This window comes from Neovison vison, chromosome 13 (assembly GCF_020171115.1).
Source record: "Neovison vison isolate M4711 chromosome 13, ASM_NN_V1, whole genome shotgun sequence".
Classification (NCBI taxonomy): Eukaryota; Metazoa; Chordata; class Mammalia; order Carnivora; family Mustelidae; genus Neogale; species Neogale vison.
The window spans coordinates 152229812-152251169 of NC_058103.1; the positions used below are offsets into that span (position 1 = coordinate 152229812).

The window sequence follows — 21358 nt, forward strand, 5'->3', positions numbered from 1 at the left end:
GCGCCTGGCTGGCTCAGTTGGAATAGGAGGCGCCTGGACCGCAGGGTCGCGAGTTCACATCCCGCATGCAGGGTAGAGATTAGGTAATCAACTTGAAGAGACTCTGCTATTCATCAACCAAGGCTGGTACAGTATTAAGAATTGTCTGAAGATTGCAGTTTCGTGTTCTGTGAAGTGTGTGTTCCGGAGGCTCGTGCTGGCGGGGCTGGAGAACAGCGGCGTCCAGGAAGTACCATCCGTCCCGACGTTTGGTTCCAGCTCTCACTTGAGGCCAGTTGGGGGTTTCAGTTACGAATGAGGTGGGCCACAGCCTATTTGTTTTGATCTGGTGTGAATTGTCTGATCCATTTTCCGAAACACCAGACTAAAAAAGCTTGTGTTTAGTGTGATTTCGAAATTGAAACAGCTCTTAAACCTGTCTGGTCCCTACAGAGTTTGCGTGTATGGTGACAAGGACGTCATCACTGAGTTTTGAGCCTTCTAAGCAGCCTGCAGGAGTTGCAGGAGCGCGCAGATGGGGCGTCCCGTGTCGCAGGCGAGCTCACTGGCTCAGCTGCAAGGGGTCCGGCTCCTTTTCCTACAGGGGTGCATCACTGAGCTCTGAGAGCCAGCGCTGTGTCCCAGGTGGCCAGGTGGGGACGGGAAACAACTCTTAATCCCACAGTGGTATGACCTTTCTTACCAGATTGGTGCTTTTTTCATTAGGATATCCAGTATTGGTGTTTTGAGGAGAAACCTAATTCAGCGTGTGCTACAAGCCTTAGAAAAGTTCATTCTCTTGGACTCAGTCCTGTGACTGAGCAGTGTCTCTTAAGGACATAATTAGAAAAGCTCAAAAGATGTGTGTGTGAGGGTGCTACTGAGGGCCGAGTTGAGCAGGCCGGCTCAAGGCTGGCTCAGTCCTAGAAGCACGGTACTCCCCTGCGGAGGGGCGGCCGTGGCTGGGGCCGGTGGCTGGGGCTGCTGCCCCCTGACCCATGCACCCCCCGCCTCCCACTCTCCCGTGGGGACCCCAGCAGAGGGGCGGCTGTGGATGGGGACGGGGTGCACGGCTGCAGCCCCCTCACCTGTGCCTCCTCGTTTTCCTGCCTCTCCCATCTCCAGCCCCTCTAAGTTGCAGCTTCACGCCGGGGGTAGAGATTACTTAAAAATGAAAGGGCAGGTTACCTAACAGTCTGTGTGAAGAAGGCACTGTGGGCGGAAAGGGGTGCTATGGACCTCCTAACCCTGCCTCTTCAGCTCACCATTTCCAAGCTCAGTCTACACCCCTCCCCTCCGCTGTCAGCGGGAGAAGAGCAGGGAGTAGAAAAACCCACCGCAGAGTGAAGTCGGGAGCCCTCCGGGCTACAGTAAACTGAAGGCCTTAAGAGGCCGGTAGGAGTCAGATTTGGGTTGTGGGAAATGGGAATGAAATTTGCTTTTGACACCCTGAAGGGATTTCCAGACAAGAAAACCCCCAGGACCTGAAAATACAGCCCTGCTCCTTGGAGATGAGAGCCCAGCAGAGAAGAACTACGCTGACCTAACCAGGAGGCCAGGTTGACAGGGGCCTGCGGAACCTCCAGGTGTCGGGGGTGGGGATGATGTGTGGGGGGTGCTGGACGGGGGGTGTGGGGGGTGCTGGACCTGCAGGGGGAGGGGCTGCTGTAACCGAGGTGTGTGTGTGACTGTTGTGTACCAGGAGGAGGGGCTGCTGTATCCACGGGGTCGTGTACCTGCAGGGGGAGGGGCTGCTGTATCGACGGGGGGTGGGGGGGGGGTCGTGTACCTGCAGGGGGAAGGGCTGCTGTATCCACGGGGGGTCGTGTACCTGCAGGGGGAGGGGCTGCTGTATCCACGGGGGGTCGTGTACCTGCAGGGGGAAGGGCTGCTGTATCCACGGGGGGTCGTGTACCTGCAGGGGGAAGGGCTGCTGTATCCACGGGGGGTCGTGTACCTGCAGGGGGAGGGGCTGCTGTATCCACGGGGGGTCCTGTACCTGCAGGGGGAGGGGCTGCTGTATCCACGGGGGGGGGGGGTCGTGTACCTGCAGGGGGAAGGGCTGCTGTATCCACGGGGGGTCGCGTACCTGCAGGGGGAGGGGCTGCTGTACCTGCGGGGGGTCATGTACCTGCAGGGGGAGGGGCTGCTGTATCCACGGGGGGGGGGGGTCGTGTACCTGCAGGGGGAGGGGCTGCTGTACCTGCGGGGGGTCGTGTACCTGCAGGGGGAGGGGCTGCTGTACCTGCGGGGGGTCATGTACCTGTAGGGAGACGAAGGGGCCCCGACAGAACCACGGACACCACGTCGTGGGTCAGCTCCGGCCCGCCGAGAAGTCCTGCCTGGCCCCCCCGACCCCGGGGACCCCCGCCCGGCGCGCACCCGGCGGTTTCCTGCAGTGGGGGTCTCCCCGGCCGCCCTGGCGCCCCCTGCCCCCGGGTGCTGCTCGGCCCGCGGGCCTGGGAGCGAGGGGCCGCTCGGAGGTGCGGCGGCCAGGCGCGGCGGGGGCGTGTGGGCCCAGCCGCCGCGGGGACTGCACGCAACTGCAGGGGCCCTTCTGCAGCGGGCGGGGCGGGGTCGCGAAGAGCCAATCAGAAACAAGAAGCCCAATTACGTGAAGATAGCGGATTCTGAGTGGAGGGACCACCGAGGTGGGGGCGGGGCAGGGCTGCGGAAAGCCAATCAGGAGCCGATCCTGCCGGCCGGGGCGGGTCGGCCGCAGCCCAGCCTCGCCCCCCCAGGACTGTACGCTGATTGGCGGCGCGGGTTAGCGAGGGGCCAATCAGAAGTCGGGGTTCGCGGGCTCTGGCTGCCTGGGGCCGCGGCAGGATCGAGAGCCGCCGGAGAGCCGTGTCGCCTCGGGATCACGGGTCGCTGCGGGTGAGCCGGCAGGGGAGAGCGGGGACCGCCCCGACAGCACTGGGGGTGCACCGGGGGGACTGTGGTGCGACTCTCCCGCAGTGGCCTGGGGACCGGGCGGAGGGGCGGCCGTGGGTGGGGCGGGGTCCGGGCCGCAGCCCCCTGACCCGTGCGCCCCGGCCCGCGACTCTCCCGTGGCGACCGGGCGGAGGGGCGGCCGTGGGTGGGGACGCGGTCCCGGGGCTGCAGCCCCCGACCCATGAGCCCCCACCTCCTTGTTTTCCTGCCTCTGGGGTCGCCAGCCCCTGCCCGGTCCTGGAGCACCCCACTCCCCTCCACTCCCCTCCACACCCCCTGCTGCAGCAGGAGGACCTCCAGAGCCCGCCGCCGCCCACTGTGGGGCCCTGGGCTGGGCACAGGGGTCACCGATGTTCCCTGGGCATGACCCCACTCTGCACCCGGCGAGGTCGGAGCAGGGGAATCGCGGGAAAAGGGCACTGTGCAGGGCGTCCTGAGTCGAGTCTAACCAGACTTTGTCCATCTGGCCGGGAGCGGGGAGAACCCAGAATAACTAACTGCGTTTCCACCAGGGTGTCTCAGCACAGTGCAGGGGTGAAAGTCCAGACCCCGGGGTGTGGGACAAAGTGTGTGGGATTCACGGGTCTCGCGCGGGGTTGGAGAACGTCTGCTCCCTGGATGCTTTCTCAGTCCCTTGGTAAAGCCCTCTGGCCTCGTGTAGCCCGACCTCCTCCGGGATTTGGATTCTCTTCCTTGTCCCTCCACACACCACGGACATCAGGGCACACACCACTGATGAACGTGTCTCTTTCCTTGTGCTCACTGACTTTGAGGAGCTGATGGTCGGTGCCGCTACTGTCATCGTCTGAGTCCTCGTGTACAAAGAAAGGCAATCTTCAGCTCGGAGAGAAAGAACCGTAGAAGCATAGGAAGTCAGAGCTGCCAGGGACTCTCAGGGTGGACCTGTCCAACCCCTACTTAGCAGAGATGTGACCAAGTGCGCCCTTTCCGAGGCTCAGCCGTGCTGCTGGGATTAATGAAGCTTTGTTTCTTGCAGCAACTTTCTGCCCTCGGGGTTTTGTACTGTGGTAACATACACTGGATCAGCCCAGCTCCTTTGCGTAGCACATCGTCTTTTGACGGCGAGAGCTGCCAACTCTGCTCCCCTCTCCTTCAGCGGCGCCGGCCCCGTTGGACGAAGGTCTGGGAACATTTTCTAGGCTGGAAGGGAGACAGGCCTTCTCCACTTGCCTCCTAGGTTCCTTTTCTCTTTAAGGGTTTGTGCTTCATATCAAATTCAGAATTACTCTGACATCCTTAACGCTTTAGGAGTTTAAAAACTGTGAATCCAATTCATGTTGGGTTTAAACCTTTCAAGTGTTTTGAACTTCAAGTATTCTTACTACTGGCCTTATATCAGTTTATCAACCTCCAGAAGGAATGTTAAAATTTTCTCTGAAGTCTTAAAGCCCAAATACAATGTGAAAGGATATGTTGTTTCCCACAAGTTTCAGGTGCAAGGATTATGTTTTGAAACACCATTCAGGCTTTGTCACAGCATCTTAGTGAACAAGCCTGGAAAGCAAATACGCTGGTCAGAAAGCGAACATGGAAAGTGATTGGCAAGAACGCCGAGACTGTGACAGGTGGTAGAAACTGGCCCGTGGCGGGAGCGGCTGGCTGCAGGCTTCTGAGGGGAGAGAAGGCACTTTGGAAAGAGGATCTATAGGAAGGCAGGGAGGGGGAGGAGAATGGCATTTTAGGCTAGTATTCTTTTTTTTTTTTTTTTAAGATTTTATTCATTTGACACAGAGAGAGAGCACAAGCAGGGGAGCAGTGGGCAGAAGGAGAAGCAGGCTCTCTGCTGAGCAAGGAGCCCGATGTGGGACTTGATCCCAGGACCCCAGGACCATGGCTTGAGCTGTGCACCCAGAAGTCCCTAGGCTAAAATTCTTGTCATCACTTGAGTCATCAGGCTTAGACTTGGGACTGTGGTGGGGAGGGTGTCCTATGGGAGAGCCCCAGTGTGCCTCTCTGAATTTTATCCCCGTCTCCTCACAGGAGTAAGGTGAGCTCTGGCTTTCATAGATCCGAAGTGATTAAACGTTCATGGGCATAGTGTGATCTGGGGAGCTCCGAGAAGGTCCTAAGGCCCCACCCTCAGCCCCTTGTCCTTGCCAGTCTCTCACAGGTACTTTTTTTTTTTAAGATTAAATTTACAAGGAGTGAGATCCACAGATCTTATCCTTAAGTTTCGGGTTCAGATGGATGTGTGTATCCGTGTAAACCAAGCAGCGTCGAGATCTAGACATGGCCCTCCAGAGAGCCCTCCGGAAGCTCTTCCAGTTTCTGTAGAGGAGAGCTCGCTCTTCTTGAGATGCTTCTTGTATGACGCCATCCCTTGAACCGCCATCAGGATCATGCCCTGAAATGCAGCCCGCCCGCAGATGTTACTCATTACCTACAGCTTAGTATGAAGGGGGCGTTGGAAGAAAGCTATTTTGGAAAAAGAGGGAAGTGAGGGTGCATGGAACTCAAACATTTGGTTCCTGAAGGCTGTTCAGAAGCCCTTCTCTGTGGTATCTGTGTCACGTAGATGCTTTTGAGGGATGCCAAGTGTGTGCAGTTTTTTTTAAAAAAAGATACTATTTATTAGACAGAGATCACAAGCAGGCAGAGAGGCAGGCAGGGAGAGAAGGCGAAGCAGGCTCCCCACTGAGCAGAGAGCCCGATGCAGGGCTCAATCCCAGGACCCTGAGATCATGACCTGAGCTGAAGGCAGAGGCTTAACCCACTGAGCCACCCAGGCGCCCCATCGTGTTTTTGTTTTTGTTTTTTTAAGTAAGCTCCATACCCAGTGTGAGATCAAGACGTAAGCTGAGATCAAGAGTCAGACACGTAACTCATGGAGCCTCCCAGGCACCCCTAGATTTTATTTTTAAGTAATCGCTGTACCCAGCATGGGGATCAAACTTACAACCCTGAGATCAGGAGTCACACGCTCTACGCCCTGAGCCAGCTGGGCAGCCTTGTGGAACTAACCATCATGTTTACTTCCAGCCCTTATTCTGCTTGGCTCTAGGAAAGTGATTCTTTGCAAGGTAAAGGTCAACTGAGTCCAGTGTTAATTCATATGCTTCAGGGGTGTGCTTAGTTCAGGGCTCTTTGGTGTTCTCAGTTTGGTACTTACTGCCTTGTGACTTGATGTCCTGAGCAGCTTCTGAGCATCGGACTGGGAGGGTGTTTGTGACCGTGAGCTGACATGCCTCGTGTCCCGGAGCGCCCTGGGGCTTCTGCGCGTGTCCTCCAGGGCTCACACCGTGCCTCGCACACCAGCCCATGGTTCTGGACTGGAAGTGTGCATGGTGAGCTGGACGGTGAGGTTATGATTCAGCGGAACTGGTGGGCAACAGAGTAAGATCCCTGGATCTGAACTTCTGTTTTAGCCCCAAGCTGTCCCCTCTGTCAAAGGGACGATACCATGGGTCCAGGGTCTCGGTGTGTCTCGGCAAAGGGCTCCTCGTGTCGCGGCCTCAGTCTCTCCGGGAAGACAGCTGCTGCGGGGAGTGGGCCAGGAATGGGACTAGGGCGTGCCAGGGGCTTTCCTCCCTCCTGTTTGCGAGGTGAGTGTGAAAGTGATCTATGATGCAAGGTTATTTATTCACCTGCCCAAACACCTCTTTCTTTATCCCGTTTACGAATTTAATTTTTCAGCTTTACGAGTGAAAATTAATAAAATGTATAGAATCAGGAGCGAGCAGCATGATGGGTCTTAAGAAAAATCACTCAAGTAAACGTGTTCATTGTGCATCCTCTTCTAGTTGGTCTGTTTTCCCGAGACGTAATGTCACACGGAGACCATCAGCAACCCCAGGCTCTTGCGAAACCGACTTTCAGTGACGCACAAGCCTCTGCGTTAGTGGAATCGGTATTTGGGTTAAAAGTTTCCAAGATCCGGCCACTTCCCAGCTATGATGACCAGAACTTTCACGTGTGCATTTCAAGTGCCAAAGACGCCTCAGATGCGCCGACGGAGTACGTCCTTAAGATAAGCAACGCCGAGTCCAGCAGGAGCCCGGAGCTGATTGAAGTGCAGAGCCACGTCAGCATGTTCCTGAGAGCCGCCGGCTTCCCGACGGCCTCCGTGCATCCCACTGCGGGAGGCCACCTCAGCTTTCTCGTGTCCGTAGGTAAGAGCCCGCCCGCTCGCCGTCACCGCATCCACGTATGTTACTGCATTTGAGCTCCAAGTAGAAACACTGGGAACGGTTAATGGCTCCGGGTATAGGCATGGGGGACGTACAGCCTCCCCAGAGTGGAGATCGGGGGCTCTGATTCACAGGATCTGCTGTAACTCTTCCCCTCAGAAAGGACTTGACGGGGGCACCTGGGGGCTCAGGTCGTGTTCCCAGGGTCTTGATCTCGGGGTCACAGGTGACCTGGGGCACCCCGCTTCCCAGTCCTGCACGTCCTCTGAATCCTGGGGCCACCGAGCTGTCATGTGTGCGTGGCTGGCTCTGAGACCCTCAGGTCTGTCCACCCGTCCCGTGGAACCCGTGAAGCCTGTGTGTTGCTCCTTTCCTGTGACGTCTGTGGTTCTCCTGGTCGTAACGACCGAGCAGGACAGCCCCGGCCATCTCCCTGAGTCGTGACGGCATGTGCTTGCGTCCATGCAGATGGCAGCTCTGGAGTCGCAGGCTACCTGCTGAGGCTGCTGTCCTACCTCCCGGGGACGCCTGTGGCCGAGATCCCCAGCAGCCCCCCGCTGCTGTACGAGGTCGGGAGGCTCGCCGGCAAACTGGATGAGACCCTGCAGGTAGGACGTGGGGCTTTGCTTGCTTCTAGGACCTGCGTATTTGTTGAGTTGTGGTCTGTTTCAGTTAACAAACCCAGGGCCAGACTCCCCTTCTCCTGGTGCCGCCTGTGGGCTGTTAGGAGGGCGAGGGCCGCTGCTATGGGCACTTCTTGACCGCGAGGCCTCTTTCCGCCAGCCCTGCGCCTCGCGGGAGTGTGGGCAGGATCGCCTGCGTTTCCAGGCGGCCCCTACACTCTTGGTGCCGCTCCCGGAAGACTGTCCGTATTTGCGGAGTGGGCCCCACACTGTCCGGCCAGCGAGCGAGCTGCCGCGGGAGCCGGAGGCCTGGGCGGACGTGTGTCCGTGTGGTGGTGGAAACGGTACTGTGGACGACGAGTGTGCCCTGCAGCCGCCCAAGCTCGTGTGTACGTGCCCCTCGGCCGTGCCCGGCTCCGGGAGAAGAGGACAATGTGCTGGGGGCGGGGGGGGGGGGGCACGCACGCTCAGAGGTGGTCTGCGCTGCGTGGTCTGCAAGAGGAAAACACTACCAGGACCCCCCGCTGAGTCCCGCTCATGCCACAGGCCACGCGCCTCTGTGGCCCGGCCTCCCCGCCCCCACCATGACTGTCCCACTCACCACAGTTGCCTCCCTGTGGTCAGGCTCCTTCTCCGATTTACTCTTTGTGCCGATTCAGAGTTACTTTCTACAACTACAAATGCAACCACGGAGCCTGTCAGCGGCTTCTCGCTGCTTCGATGTGGAGGCCAAGGTCCCCATGGGAGGCCCCGTGTGCCCCGTCCTGCCTGCGTCCCCACAGGGCCTCCATCCGTCTGTCCGTCTGTCTCCCCATCAGTCCTCGTGGATCCCCGACGGGCCACTCTGTCTCACGCAGCTTCATGTGCGTCTTCGCACGTGCCACTTTCCGAGCCACCGGGATCCTTGCCCCTGCAGCCAGACTCCCACGCGTCCTTCAGGTCGTGGCTCGGGCGCTGCCCTCCGGGAAATGCCGCTGGACCCCTCTCTTCCCGAGCTGCGCATAAACGATCCCTCCCTCCTCTTGCGACTTCTGAACTCCGACCTCCTGTCGCAGGCCTCACGGAGCAGCGTCCCGGCCACCTACGCCCCGTAACAGACCATCTCCAAACTGACGCCTTCCGACGTGGATTTATTTCTCATGTGTCTGTGGGTCGGGGTGTGGATGGGGCCACACGTGCAGCCGCACTCAGCGGGGTCTTGGCCGGGGGCTCTGTGGGTCTCCTCCACGTGGGCTCTCGTCCCCAGGACGGCCCCCCATCCTCACAAGGCAGCTGGTTGCCAAGAGAACAAGATGGGGACAAAATTGGAGACGGAGGCTGGTCAGATTATGAGATACATTGTCGTGTACGACACGAAAAGGTTTAGGGAGCTTGGAGGGCTTTTACTTTTACTTCCTGAGTTTTTTTTCTTAGTTTAAATTAAGATGTGACGTATTATTGGCTTCAGAGGTAGAGGTCAGGGATTCATCAGTCGCATGGGACGGCCACGCTCGTCACCTCATGTGCCCTCGCCTGGAGGGTCTTCAAACGGGCACAGATCGCGACATTGCGGCACTCCGTGGACCAGTGCGGCGGACAGGCTGGCAGAGAGCCCGAGTGGGCGGAGCGTGTCTCGGAAGCGAAGGAAGCATCAGAGAGAGGCTGGCTGAGGGCCGGAACCCACGGAAGGTTCAAGATACATGTTGGAGACGGAGCCGGCCGGATTTGGTGATTGATTTAATGTTCTGCGATGGGACACCGAGGGGCTGAGGAAGACACGGGCTCTGACATGTGAGCTGGGACCCGGCGCCGCACACAGGACAGCAGTCTCCCCCGACGTCGGTCACGAGGGAGCCCTGTGCCGCTGGGGAAAGCTCGCCAGCCTCCGCGGACCTCACACTGTGCCCCCTCATGGCTCCCGGGGTCAGCCCGCCCACGGTGTCCTTTCCTGTGGCTGCTGCTTTAGAAGAGTCACCGGAGCCTTAGCGGGCGCTCAGTGAGAGAAGGGCTGGGGCACCTAGCCGTGGGACGGAGGAGGCTCCCATGTCCTCTCTCCCAGAGCCCCTGGGGCTGAGCGGGAGACTTCCTGTGTGCCTTCTGTCCCCGTGTGCCGTGCAGGCGTGTCGTAGGCCGGGGAGGTGAGGTCTGGCTGGTTTTCCCGTCTGACAGCCTGTGCCCCTCCCCTGGGATGTTTGCCTTTAACATAGTCATGCCGTGGCCCCTGAACTCGGGCTCGGACGCCCAGGAGCCAGAGCTGTGACGCTCACGCTCGGCGAACCTGTCCGGGCGCCCGTTAGGTGTGAGGTCTTTATTCCTTCTGTTCTTTCCGGTCTTCGTTCGTCAAGTGACTGTGCGGCTGGGGTTGGCACTCGGACTCTACTGCGAAGGAAGCAGATCTGCAGTACTAAGCGGAAGAGCCTGTTGAGACCCTGCTGTGTCTGACCTTGGGGCCAGGTCCTGTCCCGCTCCTCCTGCTGGAGCCCGGGCCCTCTCCCTTGGGGTGCGTGGCCGGCAGCACCCTGTTTTAGGAGCCGGCCCAGAGCCTCCCCGGGTGGACCATGGCTCCGTCTCTTGTGCTCTTTACAACGGAAAGGAAGAAGAAGGCCCGGTCAACTTCCAGTGGTCCCGAACAGGGTCAGCGTTCCTTCTCTCCTGTACCTCGTCCACTCACACCTGCAGTCCTGTCCCCCAGGGGCTTCTAGCAGTGTTGTCACGCCGAACGTTCCTGTGACCGGGCGTGGTCCTTGGCACGTCACACCATCAGGAGGGTCCGACCACGTCCCGTGAGGGTAACTGGGCACTGGCGAGCTTGACTCTGCCAGGAGGACACTCTGGGGGGCAGCCGGTCAGGTGGGAGACGGCCCAACGTCATCACTGGAACCAGGGCCGGGGACACGGGGCAGAGACAGCTCAGCTCAGCACCAGGAAGCCCGCAGAGCCGCTTGAAACGCCGCAGAGCACCCCCGTGAGAGGTGCTCTGACCGAGGCTACTTAGCAAGTCTGTGTTGGTGACAGTGTAGCCTGGGGGGTCCAAACTCCAGGCCTCGAGAGTGGATGGCAAAATCCACTAAGAGGAATGTTTTTAAAGAAGTAGAATAAGGGACGCCTGGGTGGCTCAGTTGGTTGGACGACTGCCTCCGGCTCAGGGCGTGATCCTGGAGTCCCAGGATCGAGTCCCGCATCGGGCTCCCAGCTCCATGGGGAGTCTGCTTCGCTCTCTGACCTTCTCCTCGCTCATGCTCTCTCTCACTGTCTCTCTCTCTCAAATAAATAAATAAAATCTTTAAAAAAAAAAAAAGAAGTAGAATAAAATCCCAAACCCAGCATACGTTCCATGGGCTGGTCCACGTGCTGCTGACGGAGGCCTGTCTCCTGGGCTGCCCTCGACCCGTCTGTCTCGCTTGAGACGTCACGCCCAACAGACGGAAGGCCCTCAGCGTCCCCTCAGCCGCGAGTAGTGACTTCCCTCGTTATCCTGGACTCGGTTTCCCCTTCTGTGCAGTGATGGGCAGAGCTGTTTCGAACTCCATATAGAGTGGCCCAAGGCTAAAGGCCCTGGAATTCTAGAATTTTCTATCCTGGGAACATTCATTTATTCAGCAACTGTTGCTGGAGCCGCGTGTTCTGTGAGCCGGGCACCGTGGTAGGTGCGGGAATGTGGAGTGAGCAGACGGACCAACCCGGGGTGCGGCCCTTGCAGGAGCTTCCGTTCCCGTGAGGCTGGAGAGTAAGGCCAGAGGGTGAGCTCCGGAGAGCGGTAGCTGCACGTGCTGTGGGCTCCGGGGAAGACATCAGCGCGGGAGGGGCAGGCAGGACCGGAGGGGGCTGACGTTTCGGGTGCAGTGGCCGGGGGGCCTCCCACAGAAGGGGCTGGTGGACGTTCACGGCCTGGCCGCGTGTCCGGGGGAGCAGCGAACACAGAGGCCGTGAGGTGGGGGTGTGCGCGTGCGGTCCTGCCCCCCGGGAGGCTGCAGGAGAGTCCGTGAGCATCGTAGAAGGTGAGGTCAGACAGGTCACGGCGGGGGGCAGGCCGTCGGGGTCAGCAGACTTCTTTCTCCCGCCGGGGCTCCAGGAAGTCCCCCTCAGCTGCGGGTGACGTAGGGACGTGCCCTCAGAACGACGCCTCCTGTCCGCTGTGGCCGTGTGCGGTTAGCGGAGCGTGTCGGTGAGCGCGGGCGCCGCGGCCCCTTGCGCCGAGCCTGGGAGGACGGTCTCTCGCCCACCAGCCTCCCTCCTGGCCGCGCTCCCTGTCCAGCCTCTCAGGTTCCTTGTCTTCCGTTTAGAAATTCCGTCACCCGAAGTTAAGTCATCTTCGTCGGGAGAACTTCATTTGGAATCTGAAGAACGTCCCCCTTCTGGAGAAGTACCTGGACGCCGTGGGCCAGAGCGGAAAGCGGGAGATGGTCGGGCAGGTCATCCAGCTGTTCAAGGACGAGGTCCTGACCAAACTATGTCACTTCCGAGAGTGTGAGTACCCCGGTCGGGGAAGTGTGTTCCTTGCTGTCTACGCTGGCACGTTGAGAGCCTCAGAAGAGCGGGGACAAACGACTCAGTTCCACCAAGTCTCAAAGGGTGGCCGAGCTTGCTCCTGCTGCTTTAAAGAACAGTACTGCTGCCTCCCTTCAAACTGCCACATTTGAGATCAGCTCAGCACCAGCTTACGTGATCACACCTTCCCCGCCCTACTGAATTCGCACTCACTACCTACGGGTTCATAAATGAGGGGCTGTGACATGCTGCGTGTTTTCCACTGTTAGATGGTGTCAGACGGTCTTCAAGTTCTGCAACCTGCTTTTCTCGGTCCGACTGATCATTTCCTACGGGTAGTTCTAGCTCATTTCGCCCACTGTTGGACTGAGTAGTGTCCCTGACTACTCAGGTGTGCACCACCGTTTATTTCAACGTACTGTGCTATTTTGAGTCTCTTCTCTTGTCGATGGAATTTGAGGTTGGTTTTTGTTGTTGTTTCTGTCGTGGGGTTCTGGTGAGCACGCTAGTGCGTACCTCCTTATGGAAGTGGGCGACAGTTTCTCCAGGTAGAAGCAGCCTTTGACGGGGCATGAAGCACGGGTCAGAGGACCAGGCAGGAAGGGGCGCTTGCAGCAAGCCTGATGAAGGCAGCAGCCTCCCTCCTGCCTCTGCTTTCAGTAGGGCCCAGCGCTGGCTGCCGTCACAGGTATGGAGACGAGGTGGGGGGCTTCCTACGGTTCTGGAGGCTGGAAATGTGAGGTCCAGGTACCAGCACGCTCCGTTTCTTTCCCAGGCCCAGCCACCTTCTCTCCACGTCCTCGCGTGGTGGACAGAGAGTGCTGGGCTTCCCCTCGGTGTCTCTTCTTAGAAGGGCACGAATCCCTCCATGAGGGCCCCACCCTCATGGTGCATCTAAACCCCATTACCTCCCAAAGACCCCCAGCTCCAAACACCACCACGCTGGTCGGTGGGCTTCAACGTGTCGGCTGTGGGGGGCCGTCACAACTCCATCCGCAGCATTTACTTTGTGTAAACATAGTGCAAGGCCGTAGCATAAAAGCAGAGTTGACTCCCCCATCAGACTGGCACCCTCCGCTCAGCTTCAGGCCATGAAAATGGTATCCGCCATTCACTCGCTGATCTCGCCGAAAACCTGGGAGTTGGCAGCCTTGACTTTGTTCTTTGTCACACGCTTCACACGCGCTCGAATTCTCCCGGTTCCAGCTTCACTTTCCCACCTTTACTGCTCCGCAGGTCCTCACGACCCTCACTTCTCGTCTGTGCTCCCGGGTGCGCGGCCCCACGCGTACTGAGGTAGGACTGCTGGGCTATAGGACAGGTCTACGTGCCGCGTGACGAGACGCTGGCACACGGCTTTTCGGGGTGCCTGTGCTGCTGTTAGCAGAGGCTGCGCGTGTCCACCGCTCCCCACCCATGGTGTCCTCACAGTCTGACCCTCGCCAGTCCCGTAGGAAACAGCGATTCCTTCGGTTTTGCTCTGCAGTTCCCCATGTATTGGCCATTTTGATAAACTCTTTCATGAAGTGCCCCGTCAAGTTTTTAGTCAGTTTTTCAACTGGGATTTCCTTCTCTTTGATTTTAGAGGTTCCAGATAGTTCCTGGATACAGTTCCTTCATTGGTTATATGTGTTGCAAATATTTTGTTCCATTCTGCCTTTTCGCTTTCTCTATGATGTGTTTTGATCAACGGTCCAGAATTTCTTGGTTTCAGGTATATCCGTCTTCTGCTCCTTGGTTAGTGTTTAGTGCCTTGGGCAGACATTTTCCCCTACCTTGTGGTCCCGAAGATATTCTCCTGCATTATCTTACTAAAGCGTTACAGGTTTTCCGCTTCATTATATAAACTGTCTGAAATTTCTATATAAACTGTCTGAAATTTATATATGGTGTAAATTTTTCTTGTGGTTGGTAACTTTTTCACCAGCATTTATTAAAAAGCCATCTTTTCTCGCTTGGCTTCACTGTACCACCTCTGCTATAAACCAGATGCCTGGGGGCTCTCTGTGCCTGTTCCCTTTGCCCGTCTCTGCTCCCTCACCACACTGTGTGTCAGCTCGGCAGGGTTATGCTGCAGTGACAAGCGGCCCGTAGGGTACTGGGTACTGTGCACTGTGGTAGCAGAGCTACTTCTGACTCCAGCGGCCTGTCCAGCGTGGACTGTCTTGGGTTCTGCTCTGCGGACTCTCATGCTGGGACCGAGATGCGTGGGACAGAGTGCTGCTGTAGCTGGGGAAGGGGAAGCTGGACACGGTACGTGTCTCTTGCATCTCTGCCCTGAAGTGATGTCACTTCTGTTCAGTTCAAAGGGCCAGAAAGTCGCCTGGCCATACACAACTTCTTGAGGAGCAGAGAAGTGCAATCCAGCATGTGCCTGGAGGGAACGTAGCTGGAATATTTGTGGGCGTTTCTAAAGATTACCACACTATCTTAATTTTTTAACTTTTAAGGTCTTGTAGCAGGTAGAACGTGGCCACCTTCTGTGGCTAAGAACACCTTCTTGTTCTCTCGTAAGAGGGTCTTGGCTATTTTGGGTTCTTTTTACTTTAAGTACGTATCAATTTTGGAATCAGCGTGTCATATTTTTACAAATTTTTGTTAAGATTTTAGTTAGGTTTGGATGGAATCTCCATATAAATTTGGAGGAAATAGGTAGGATAGCTTATTTACACTTGTTTATGTTACACTTTGAAGAGCAAGGAATCTAATCATGGACATTGGCCCGTCTCTGCACTTACAGAGATCTGTAGAAGATGGTTCTTAGTCCCTTCTGGTGTGGATTTCTCCTGTAGCTGCGCTGTGGGTGGGGAGCACGGGTCCCGTCGGCGCTGCCCGGGAGAGCTTCTTCACTGGTGGTAGTGTCTGTGTCCGCGTGGTCCGTCGCAGTAGCTTCTAGCCGCCACGGAGCAGCTGCAGTGGGGCTGGTACCACTAAGGAGCCAGAGCCTCGTTTTATTTGATCTGAACGACTGTGAATGACGTCACACGGCCAACGACTACCGTGTGGGACAGAGCAGCTTTACGTGACTTCAGGACTCCCAAACTTGCTAAGATTTACTCGATGAAGCAGCATTTGGTAAATTTAAAAAAATGGTCCATGTGTGCTGAAAAAGAAAGTGTGTTCTGTGGTTGTTGGGTGCAGTTATGTATATGTTAGTCGGTCAAGCTCACCACCCTGTTGTCTAAATTCTCTATTTACGGATATTTTTATCTGTGTGTTCTAACAATTATTGACAAGTGTATTTTACGTCTCTCACTGTGATTGTGGATTTCCTGTACTTTTTGTGTATCTCTGTCAAAGTGTGCTTTGTGTGTTTTCAGGCAACGTGCACATAAAATTAGGATTGTTACCTTACTAGCGAACTGAAGCTTTCGTCGATACAGTTTCTCTCTTTACTCTTTGTTTCCTTTGCCTCAGTGTCCGCTCCCTGGGATACCGTACAGTTGTGCGATCCTGTCCTGTACTCTCGCCTCTGTCTGTCTGTTCCAGTTCTTTCTTTTCTTCTACTCCTCTTCTTTTGACGTCATCGTTTTGGAGGTCATTCTTTTCGTGACTGTATTTCTTTCTGTCCAGAAGTTTGGGAGCTGTACGCTGTCATATAAGACCCTGACTCATCAAAGTGTAATGTGATCCCAGACAACATAGGGACCTAAAGATACCTTGAGTGCATTTATGTCTGTCCTGGCTTATAAGCCACTGATTTGGTAAGCGTGGTGAACATACCTGGGGCCTCCAGGAGACAACGCTCCTGTTGTTTCATAGTCAGGTTTGTTTACATTTACTTGTGTGTTGGTTTCCTCTCCTCCAGCCTCTCCTCCTGCCTGGCCTCATTCTGTTCCCACCTAGAACACATCCCCTAGCATGTTTTCCAGTCGGGTTCTCTAACGGTGAACTCTCTGGTGTCACCTGTCTGAAAATGCTTTTGTTTTCTCTTCATCCTTGAAGGATATTTTCACAGCTTATAGGACTCTAGGTTTGGGGGTTTTGGGATTTTAGGTTCCACTCTCTCCTAGCTTCTCCATTCCCGCTGAGAGGTCAACTCTCGGTCTGCAGCCTTTGAAGACCACCTGCCTTTTCCCCTTTGGGGTTCTTGTAGAATGTTCTCTTTTTCGTAAATGATTTTTTTCTTAATATGCTTGGGTTTCTCAAACCTGTATATGGATATTGTCTTTCATCAGTTGTGGGAGCTTCTTACCCAGCCCCATTCTCTTTCCTCCTTTTGGGCTCCCGTTAAGTTCATGTTCAGTCTTCTCACTGAGTATCCTCTGTGTCCCTTCTCGTGTGTGTGTGTGTGTTTCGTATTTTTCTGTGCCTATGCTGTATTTTAGATATTTCTCTACCATGTCCTCTAGTTTATCAATTCTTTCTTATGTGTAGTCTGTTATGGCCACCCACTGCATTCTTCTCTCATATATTTTCCAGTTTTAGAAGTTCTTTTTCTTTTTAAGATTTTTATTTCTTTATTTGACAGACAGAGATCACAAATAGGCAGAGAGAGAGGGGTGGGGGGAAGCAGGCTCCCCGCTGAGCAGAGAGCCCGGTGTGGGCAGGATCCCAGGACCCTGAGATCATGACCTGAGCTGAAGGCAGAGGCTTTAACCCACTGAGCCACTCAGGCACCCCTAGAAGGTCTTTTTTAATTTAAAAGTGTTTTACATTATTTTTTGTTCCCATATAGTTACCATACAGTGTCGCATTAGTTCAGCTGTATGATACACTGATGCACCATTGCCACGTATGACTCAGCGCTCATCACCGTAAGCACACTTGTCAGCCCCTATCACCTGCCTCCTAGAAGTTCTTCCGGTTATTCTTCTAGAGTCACTACCCGTGTCCAGAGAACATACTGTATATCAGCACACAAAGAAATCAGGCACCATGAGCAAGAGCCAAAAGAAGCTCATTTGAGGGGCCTCTGGCCGGCTGAGTCCATAGAACACGTGACTCTTGATCTCAGGGTGGGGAGTTCAAGCCCCATGTTGGGTGTAGAAAGGACTTAAAAAACAAAAAATCTTAAAAAAAGAAACTAACTCAAAACTGAACCGAAGACTCTGGTAACCAGAATGACTGCTCTGTCCTCCTGCCTCTCTGGACCCGGCCATGGGAGCAGTGAGGTGAGAGACTTGCCATCCTTTTGTGAGTTCGGATGGTTTTCCCTTTCACGTCACGTCACGTCACGGCCTTTCATGTCGTGTGGTGAGCCTTCTCCTGCACCCAGCAGGCAGCACGTCCAGTTCCTGTCCCGCTAAGGGGTAAAGCACATTGCCGACCTGGAACACCGTCCACAGACCTGAGGCTGCGCTCCTGCTCACTGCATTTCTGTTCTGTGTTTTAGTATGTAAGTCCATCTTGTTCTTGAGGTTGGCTCTATCTTTATTTTCTCTTCTTATTTTCGTCATTACTATGTATATTATACACAGGAGGCTTATCAGAGAACGAACTCACTCTGCCATCTTGATCAGAATGCCTTCTCTTTCTTTAATTCTCGAATTCAACAACTTTTGTCATTCTCCCCCCAGGCATTGAATAGCTCTATCATTTTCTGATAGGCCAGCGGACAAGGGATAGAAGTAGTAAAATGCTTGCGGAAGTACAGATTGCATGCTTGAAGTAACGTAACTCAGTGGTTCTAAAATCCCATTTGATTGCATAAGATGTACCACTCCTTTACCTCTGAGGAGGAGGAAACCTTGCCAGTGAGACTGGGACACGGCGTCCAATGCATCATGCGTCCCAGTTTCACAGATGTGCAGTTCGGAATCTGTGGTTTACAAAAATGTTCATTGTTTCTGCACGTCACCCACTGGGCTAAATTACTTAAGCACGAGTTACGCGATCCCAAGTCACCTAGAAGAAATCGGCATCGTACTCAGGAAGGGATGTTACTTTCTATCACGCACTTACTGGAAAGTATGTGACTCACCGCTTCATGCTCCTGGACGTCCCTGTGTCTCCCTAATCCTTAGCCAGGGTTTTAAATCAGAATTTCTCAGACTGTTCCTGAGAAAAGACAAGTGTGGTTTTTCCCCAGCGCCTGCTGCGTGGTCCTGCTCTTCGTGACTGGGTCACACCCTGCACCGCACAGGACTGACTGTGGGAGTCCAGTAACACCAAGCTGGTCTGTATTCTTAATGACATGCACGATCACACTCTTAGATGACAAATTGCTATAAACACTCTCAGTCTTTTCTAAACATTCTCAATGTCTGTTTTTATCTCATACACACTAGTAAGAGTTTGTGGACCATCAGTGACCACAGACCCCCACTTCGACTGGTACTGACTTGAGATATCTGTGTCTAATCTAGTAATCAAAGGGCTGAGAGAACTCACAATTATTTGTCATCAGAGTTCTTTTTTTTTTTTTTTAGAAATCCTAGGTTAAAATAAAGACACAGCTGGCCCATTCTAGGACTCTTGGCTTTTTCTTCTTATTATTTTTCCTTTTTAAAAGATTTATTTTTTAAGCCCTCTCTACGTCCAACACGGGGCTTGAATTCACAACCCCAAAATCAAGAGTTGTACACTCCACTGATGAGTCAGCCAGTCTCCGTTAGGACCCTTTGTTTCGTACAATAATGTGAACGTACGTATATTCCTTTTGAACACTCTCCGTTCATTCTGCCAGCAGTCAGAACCGGGTGTTTGCCCCGGCCAGCCTGCATCCTCTAGCCTCGTACTGATCAGAAGTAAAGCAAATACAACCACTAAAATTAACTGCTTTTTTTTTCCCTTTCAGAGAAAATTCTTTTATTTCAGGCAAAATAGGGTTTGACTCTCCCTCTGGACTGCTTGTCACAGCTGAGTGGCGATGCCCCAGGAACAGGAAACGGGCAGAGAAGGAGCTGGGGAATTTCATGTTTGCCCGTGGCTTGATTTTTCTCCTTGTAGGTGTCAATCATGGAGATCTCAATGACCATAATATTTTAGTGGAGCCCAGCAAGTCAGCCTTTGGTGATGCCGTGTACCACGTGTCTGGCATTCTGGACTTCGGTGACATGAGCTACGGCTACTACGTGTTCGAAGTGGCCATCACCATCATGTACATGATGATTGAGAGCAAGAGTCCGCTGCACGTGGGAGGTCACGTCCTTGCAGGCTTTGAGAGCATCATCCCGCTGACACCCGTGGAGAGGAGCGCCTTGTTTCTGCTCGTGTGCGGACGCTTTTGCCAGTCCTTGGTCATCGCGGCACACTCTTGCCAGCTACACCCAGAGAACAAGGACTATCTCATGATCACTGCGAAAACAGGCTGGAGGCGCTTGCAAGAGATGCTTGATGTGGGCCGGAAGGCTGTGGAGGAAATCTGGTTTGAAACTGCCAGGTCCTATGACTCGGGGGTCTCCATGTGACCAGGGAACCTTCATGTGAGCTCCGATCGTGGAAAACCCAAGGCGACCAAATCAAATTCTATGAAGGTTTTTCCTGCTCGGTGAGAAATGAACTCACGGAACAGACCAGCCTGTGGAACCACGAAGGCCTTCAAGCGATCTCGGGACCGTTATTTACGTTGTATGCAAGTGCCCGCGAGCAGGTGCGTCCCTCTGGGGTCCAGCTGGCCTCGTGGGTAGAACATGCAGAAGGGTGATTTTTGACTCAGATCATCTCTCAAGGACTGTCCAGCCCTGAGCTCAGTGACTGTGCTGAATTTTAAAAGGAACACATGTGTATGGATAGATTCACGTATTTTAAATAATTGGGTGTAACACAGGGACCTGGTTAACATAGCCCCAGTTCCGTGAAGCCTCCTCCCGTCCCCCCGCTTTGCTGAAACCCCGCTGTGCTCTGTCTTCGTTGCGGCACGTCACTTGGTGTCGTGGATTATGGCCATCACATGGGAGCTCTTGGAGGGCAGAGACTACATCAAACTATTTTTTTCTCTTGTCCCTTTTTTAATACAGCGCTTTCCTCATGGTTTCAAAAGATGTTTGCAAAATGACCATATGCTATGAGAAAGGTCTGAGACTAAGAGGCAGCAGTGTTCGTAAGGAGAAGGGTTCACGTGCTTGAGAGGGCAGCAGTTGAAACTGGGCCTGGATGGTACTGGACCTGCCCAGAAGCCAACGGAGACCTCCGGGCAAGGCCGCCGACTCCTGAGTGAGGGGCCCGAACATCACTTCGTTTTCAGCTTGAGACTAAGAGGGTCTCTCAGCAGATACTGCAAAATTGCTCTCCTTTGTGGTCCTTTTCATATGAACATGTGATGTCTGCAAACCGCAGCTCCCTGCACACTGACGTGCATGATACCACGGTCTCCTTCGCTGATTTCTCTTCATGTCTTCCTTCGTGCAATTCAGTAAATGGCTTTACTTATTCTTGTGGGTTTGTCCGTTCTCCAGGAGATCTCAAGTCTCTAGGCCTGGCCATTCAGGCTTGTCTTTTTCCGTGTATGTGAACAGCCTTCACTTCTCCGTCTGTGGAGTGGACTCATGAGACGAAATTCAGGTGTGGTTGGTAGGGATTTATGATGAATAACAAAGACACTCCTCTTACTCTACCAGTCAGGGAATTACAAGGGTTTTAGAGCAGAAGGAAACCCAAACCTGTATTTATTATATCACAGTATTTTACATGCATTGTCTCATTTAATCTCCACAACAAACCCACGAGGGAAGTAGTGCTGTGATTAATCCCCATTTTCTTACAGAAGAATTTGCTTACAGAGCCAGGGTCCCAGTCCTCCCTTCTCTAACCCACCGTGCATGCACATGTGAACACATCTGTGTTAGAATCCAACGAGATCATTCACATGAAAACACTTATGCTTCTGAAATTTAAGGCATTGTATATATTTTTTATAAAGATTTCATCATTATTTTTAAAAAGTAACCTCTACCCCCAACTTGAGGCTTGAGCTCTCAACCCCAACATCAAACCGACTGAGCCAGCCAGGCGCCCCCATTGTTTTTTTTTTTTTTTTTTTTTTAATCTAGCTTGACCATTCTGGAAATTGGGGACCAGAAAAAGGAACGGAATTGTGGATTTCACTCCCAGACCACTGTTCATTCTCTTGAACCATGAAACTCTACCGATCTCCTTAATTGCTCCTGCAAACATGGGTTCTCCTTCACCGAGTTCCTAATGCAGATGTTGCTGGCCATGATCTTGATGTTTAAGTATGTACGGGCTTGCATTGATAGTGTACTACTTGGTGTCTGTGCTTGCTTATCTCCAGTCAGTTCCCTGTAGTTTTAAACTCTGGTG

General features: G+C 54.2%; 1 protein-coding gene across 5 annotated transcripts; it reads left to right on the forward strand.

Annotated features, from left to right (window-relative positions):
* The first annotated feature begins 196 nt into the window (after positions 1-196).
* Positions 197-19539, forward strand: HYKK (hydroxylysine kinase). 5 transcript variants are annotated; one of them, XM_044229656.1, is made up of 6 exons: positions 197-299; positions 1435-1565; positions 6678-7046; positions 7533-7672; positions 11950-12133; positions 19046-19539. In XM_044229656.1, the coding sequence occupies exons 3-6, from the start codon at positions 6701-6703 to the stop codon at positions 19504-19506; spliced, it is 1131 nt and encodes a 376-aa protein (XP_044085591.1). In that variant the 5' UTR covers positions 197-299; positions 1435-1565; positions 6678-6700; the 3' UTR covers positions 19507-19539. The 5 variants fall into 5 exon arrangements, with proteins under 5 accessions (XP_044085591.1, XP_044085592.1, XP_044085590.1 ...); XM_044229657.1 differs by lacking the exon at positions 1435-1565; XM_044229655.1 differs by lacking the exons at positions 197-299; positions 1435-1565 and adding an exon at positions 2748-2859.
* The last annotated feature ends 1819 nt before the right edge of the window (positions 19540-21358 follow it).

Coding starts and splice junctions, on each gene's coding strand:
- HYKK (XM_044229656.1), top strand. CDS start 6,701: ATGTCACACGGAGACCATCAGCAACCCCAGGCTCTTGCGAAACCGACT. Junction 7,047..7,532: donor CAGCTTTCTCGTGTCCGTAG/GTAAGAGCCCGC, acceptor GCGTCCATGCAG/ATGGCAGCTCTGGAGTCGCA. Junction 12,134..19,045: donor ACTATGTCACTTCCGAGAGT/GTGAGTACCCCG, acceptor TTCTCCTTGTAG/GTGTCAATCATGGAGATCTC.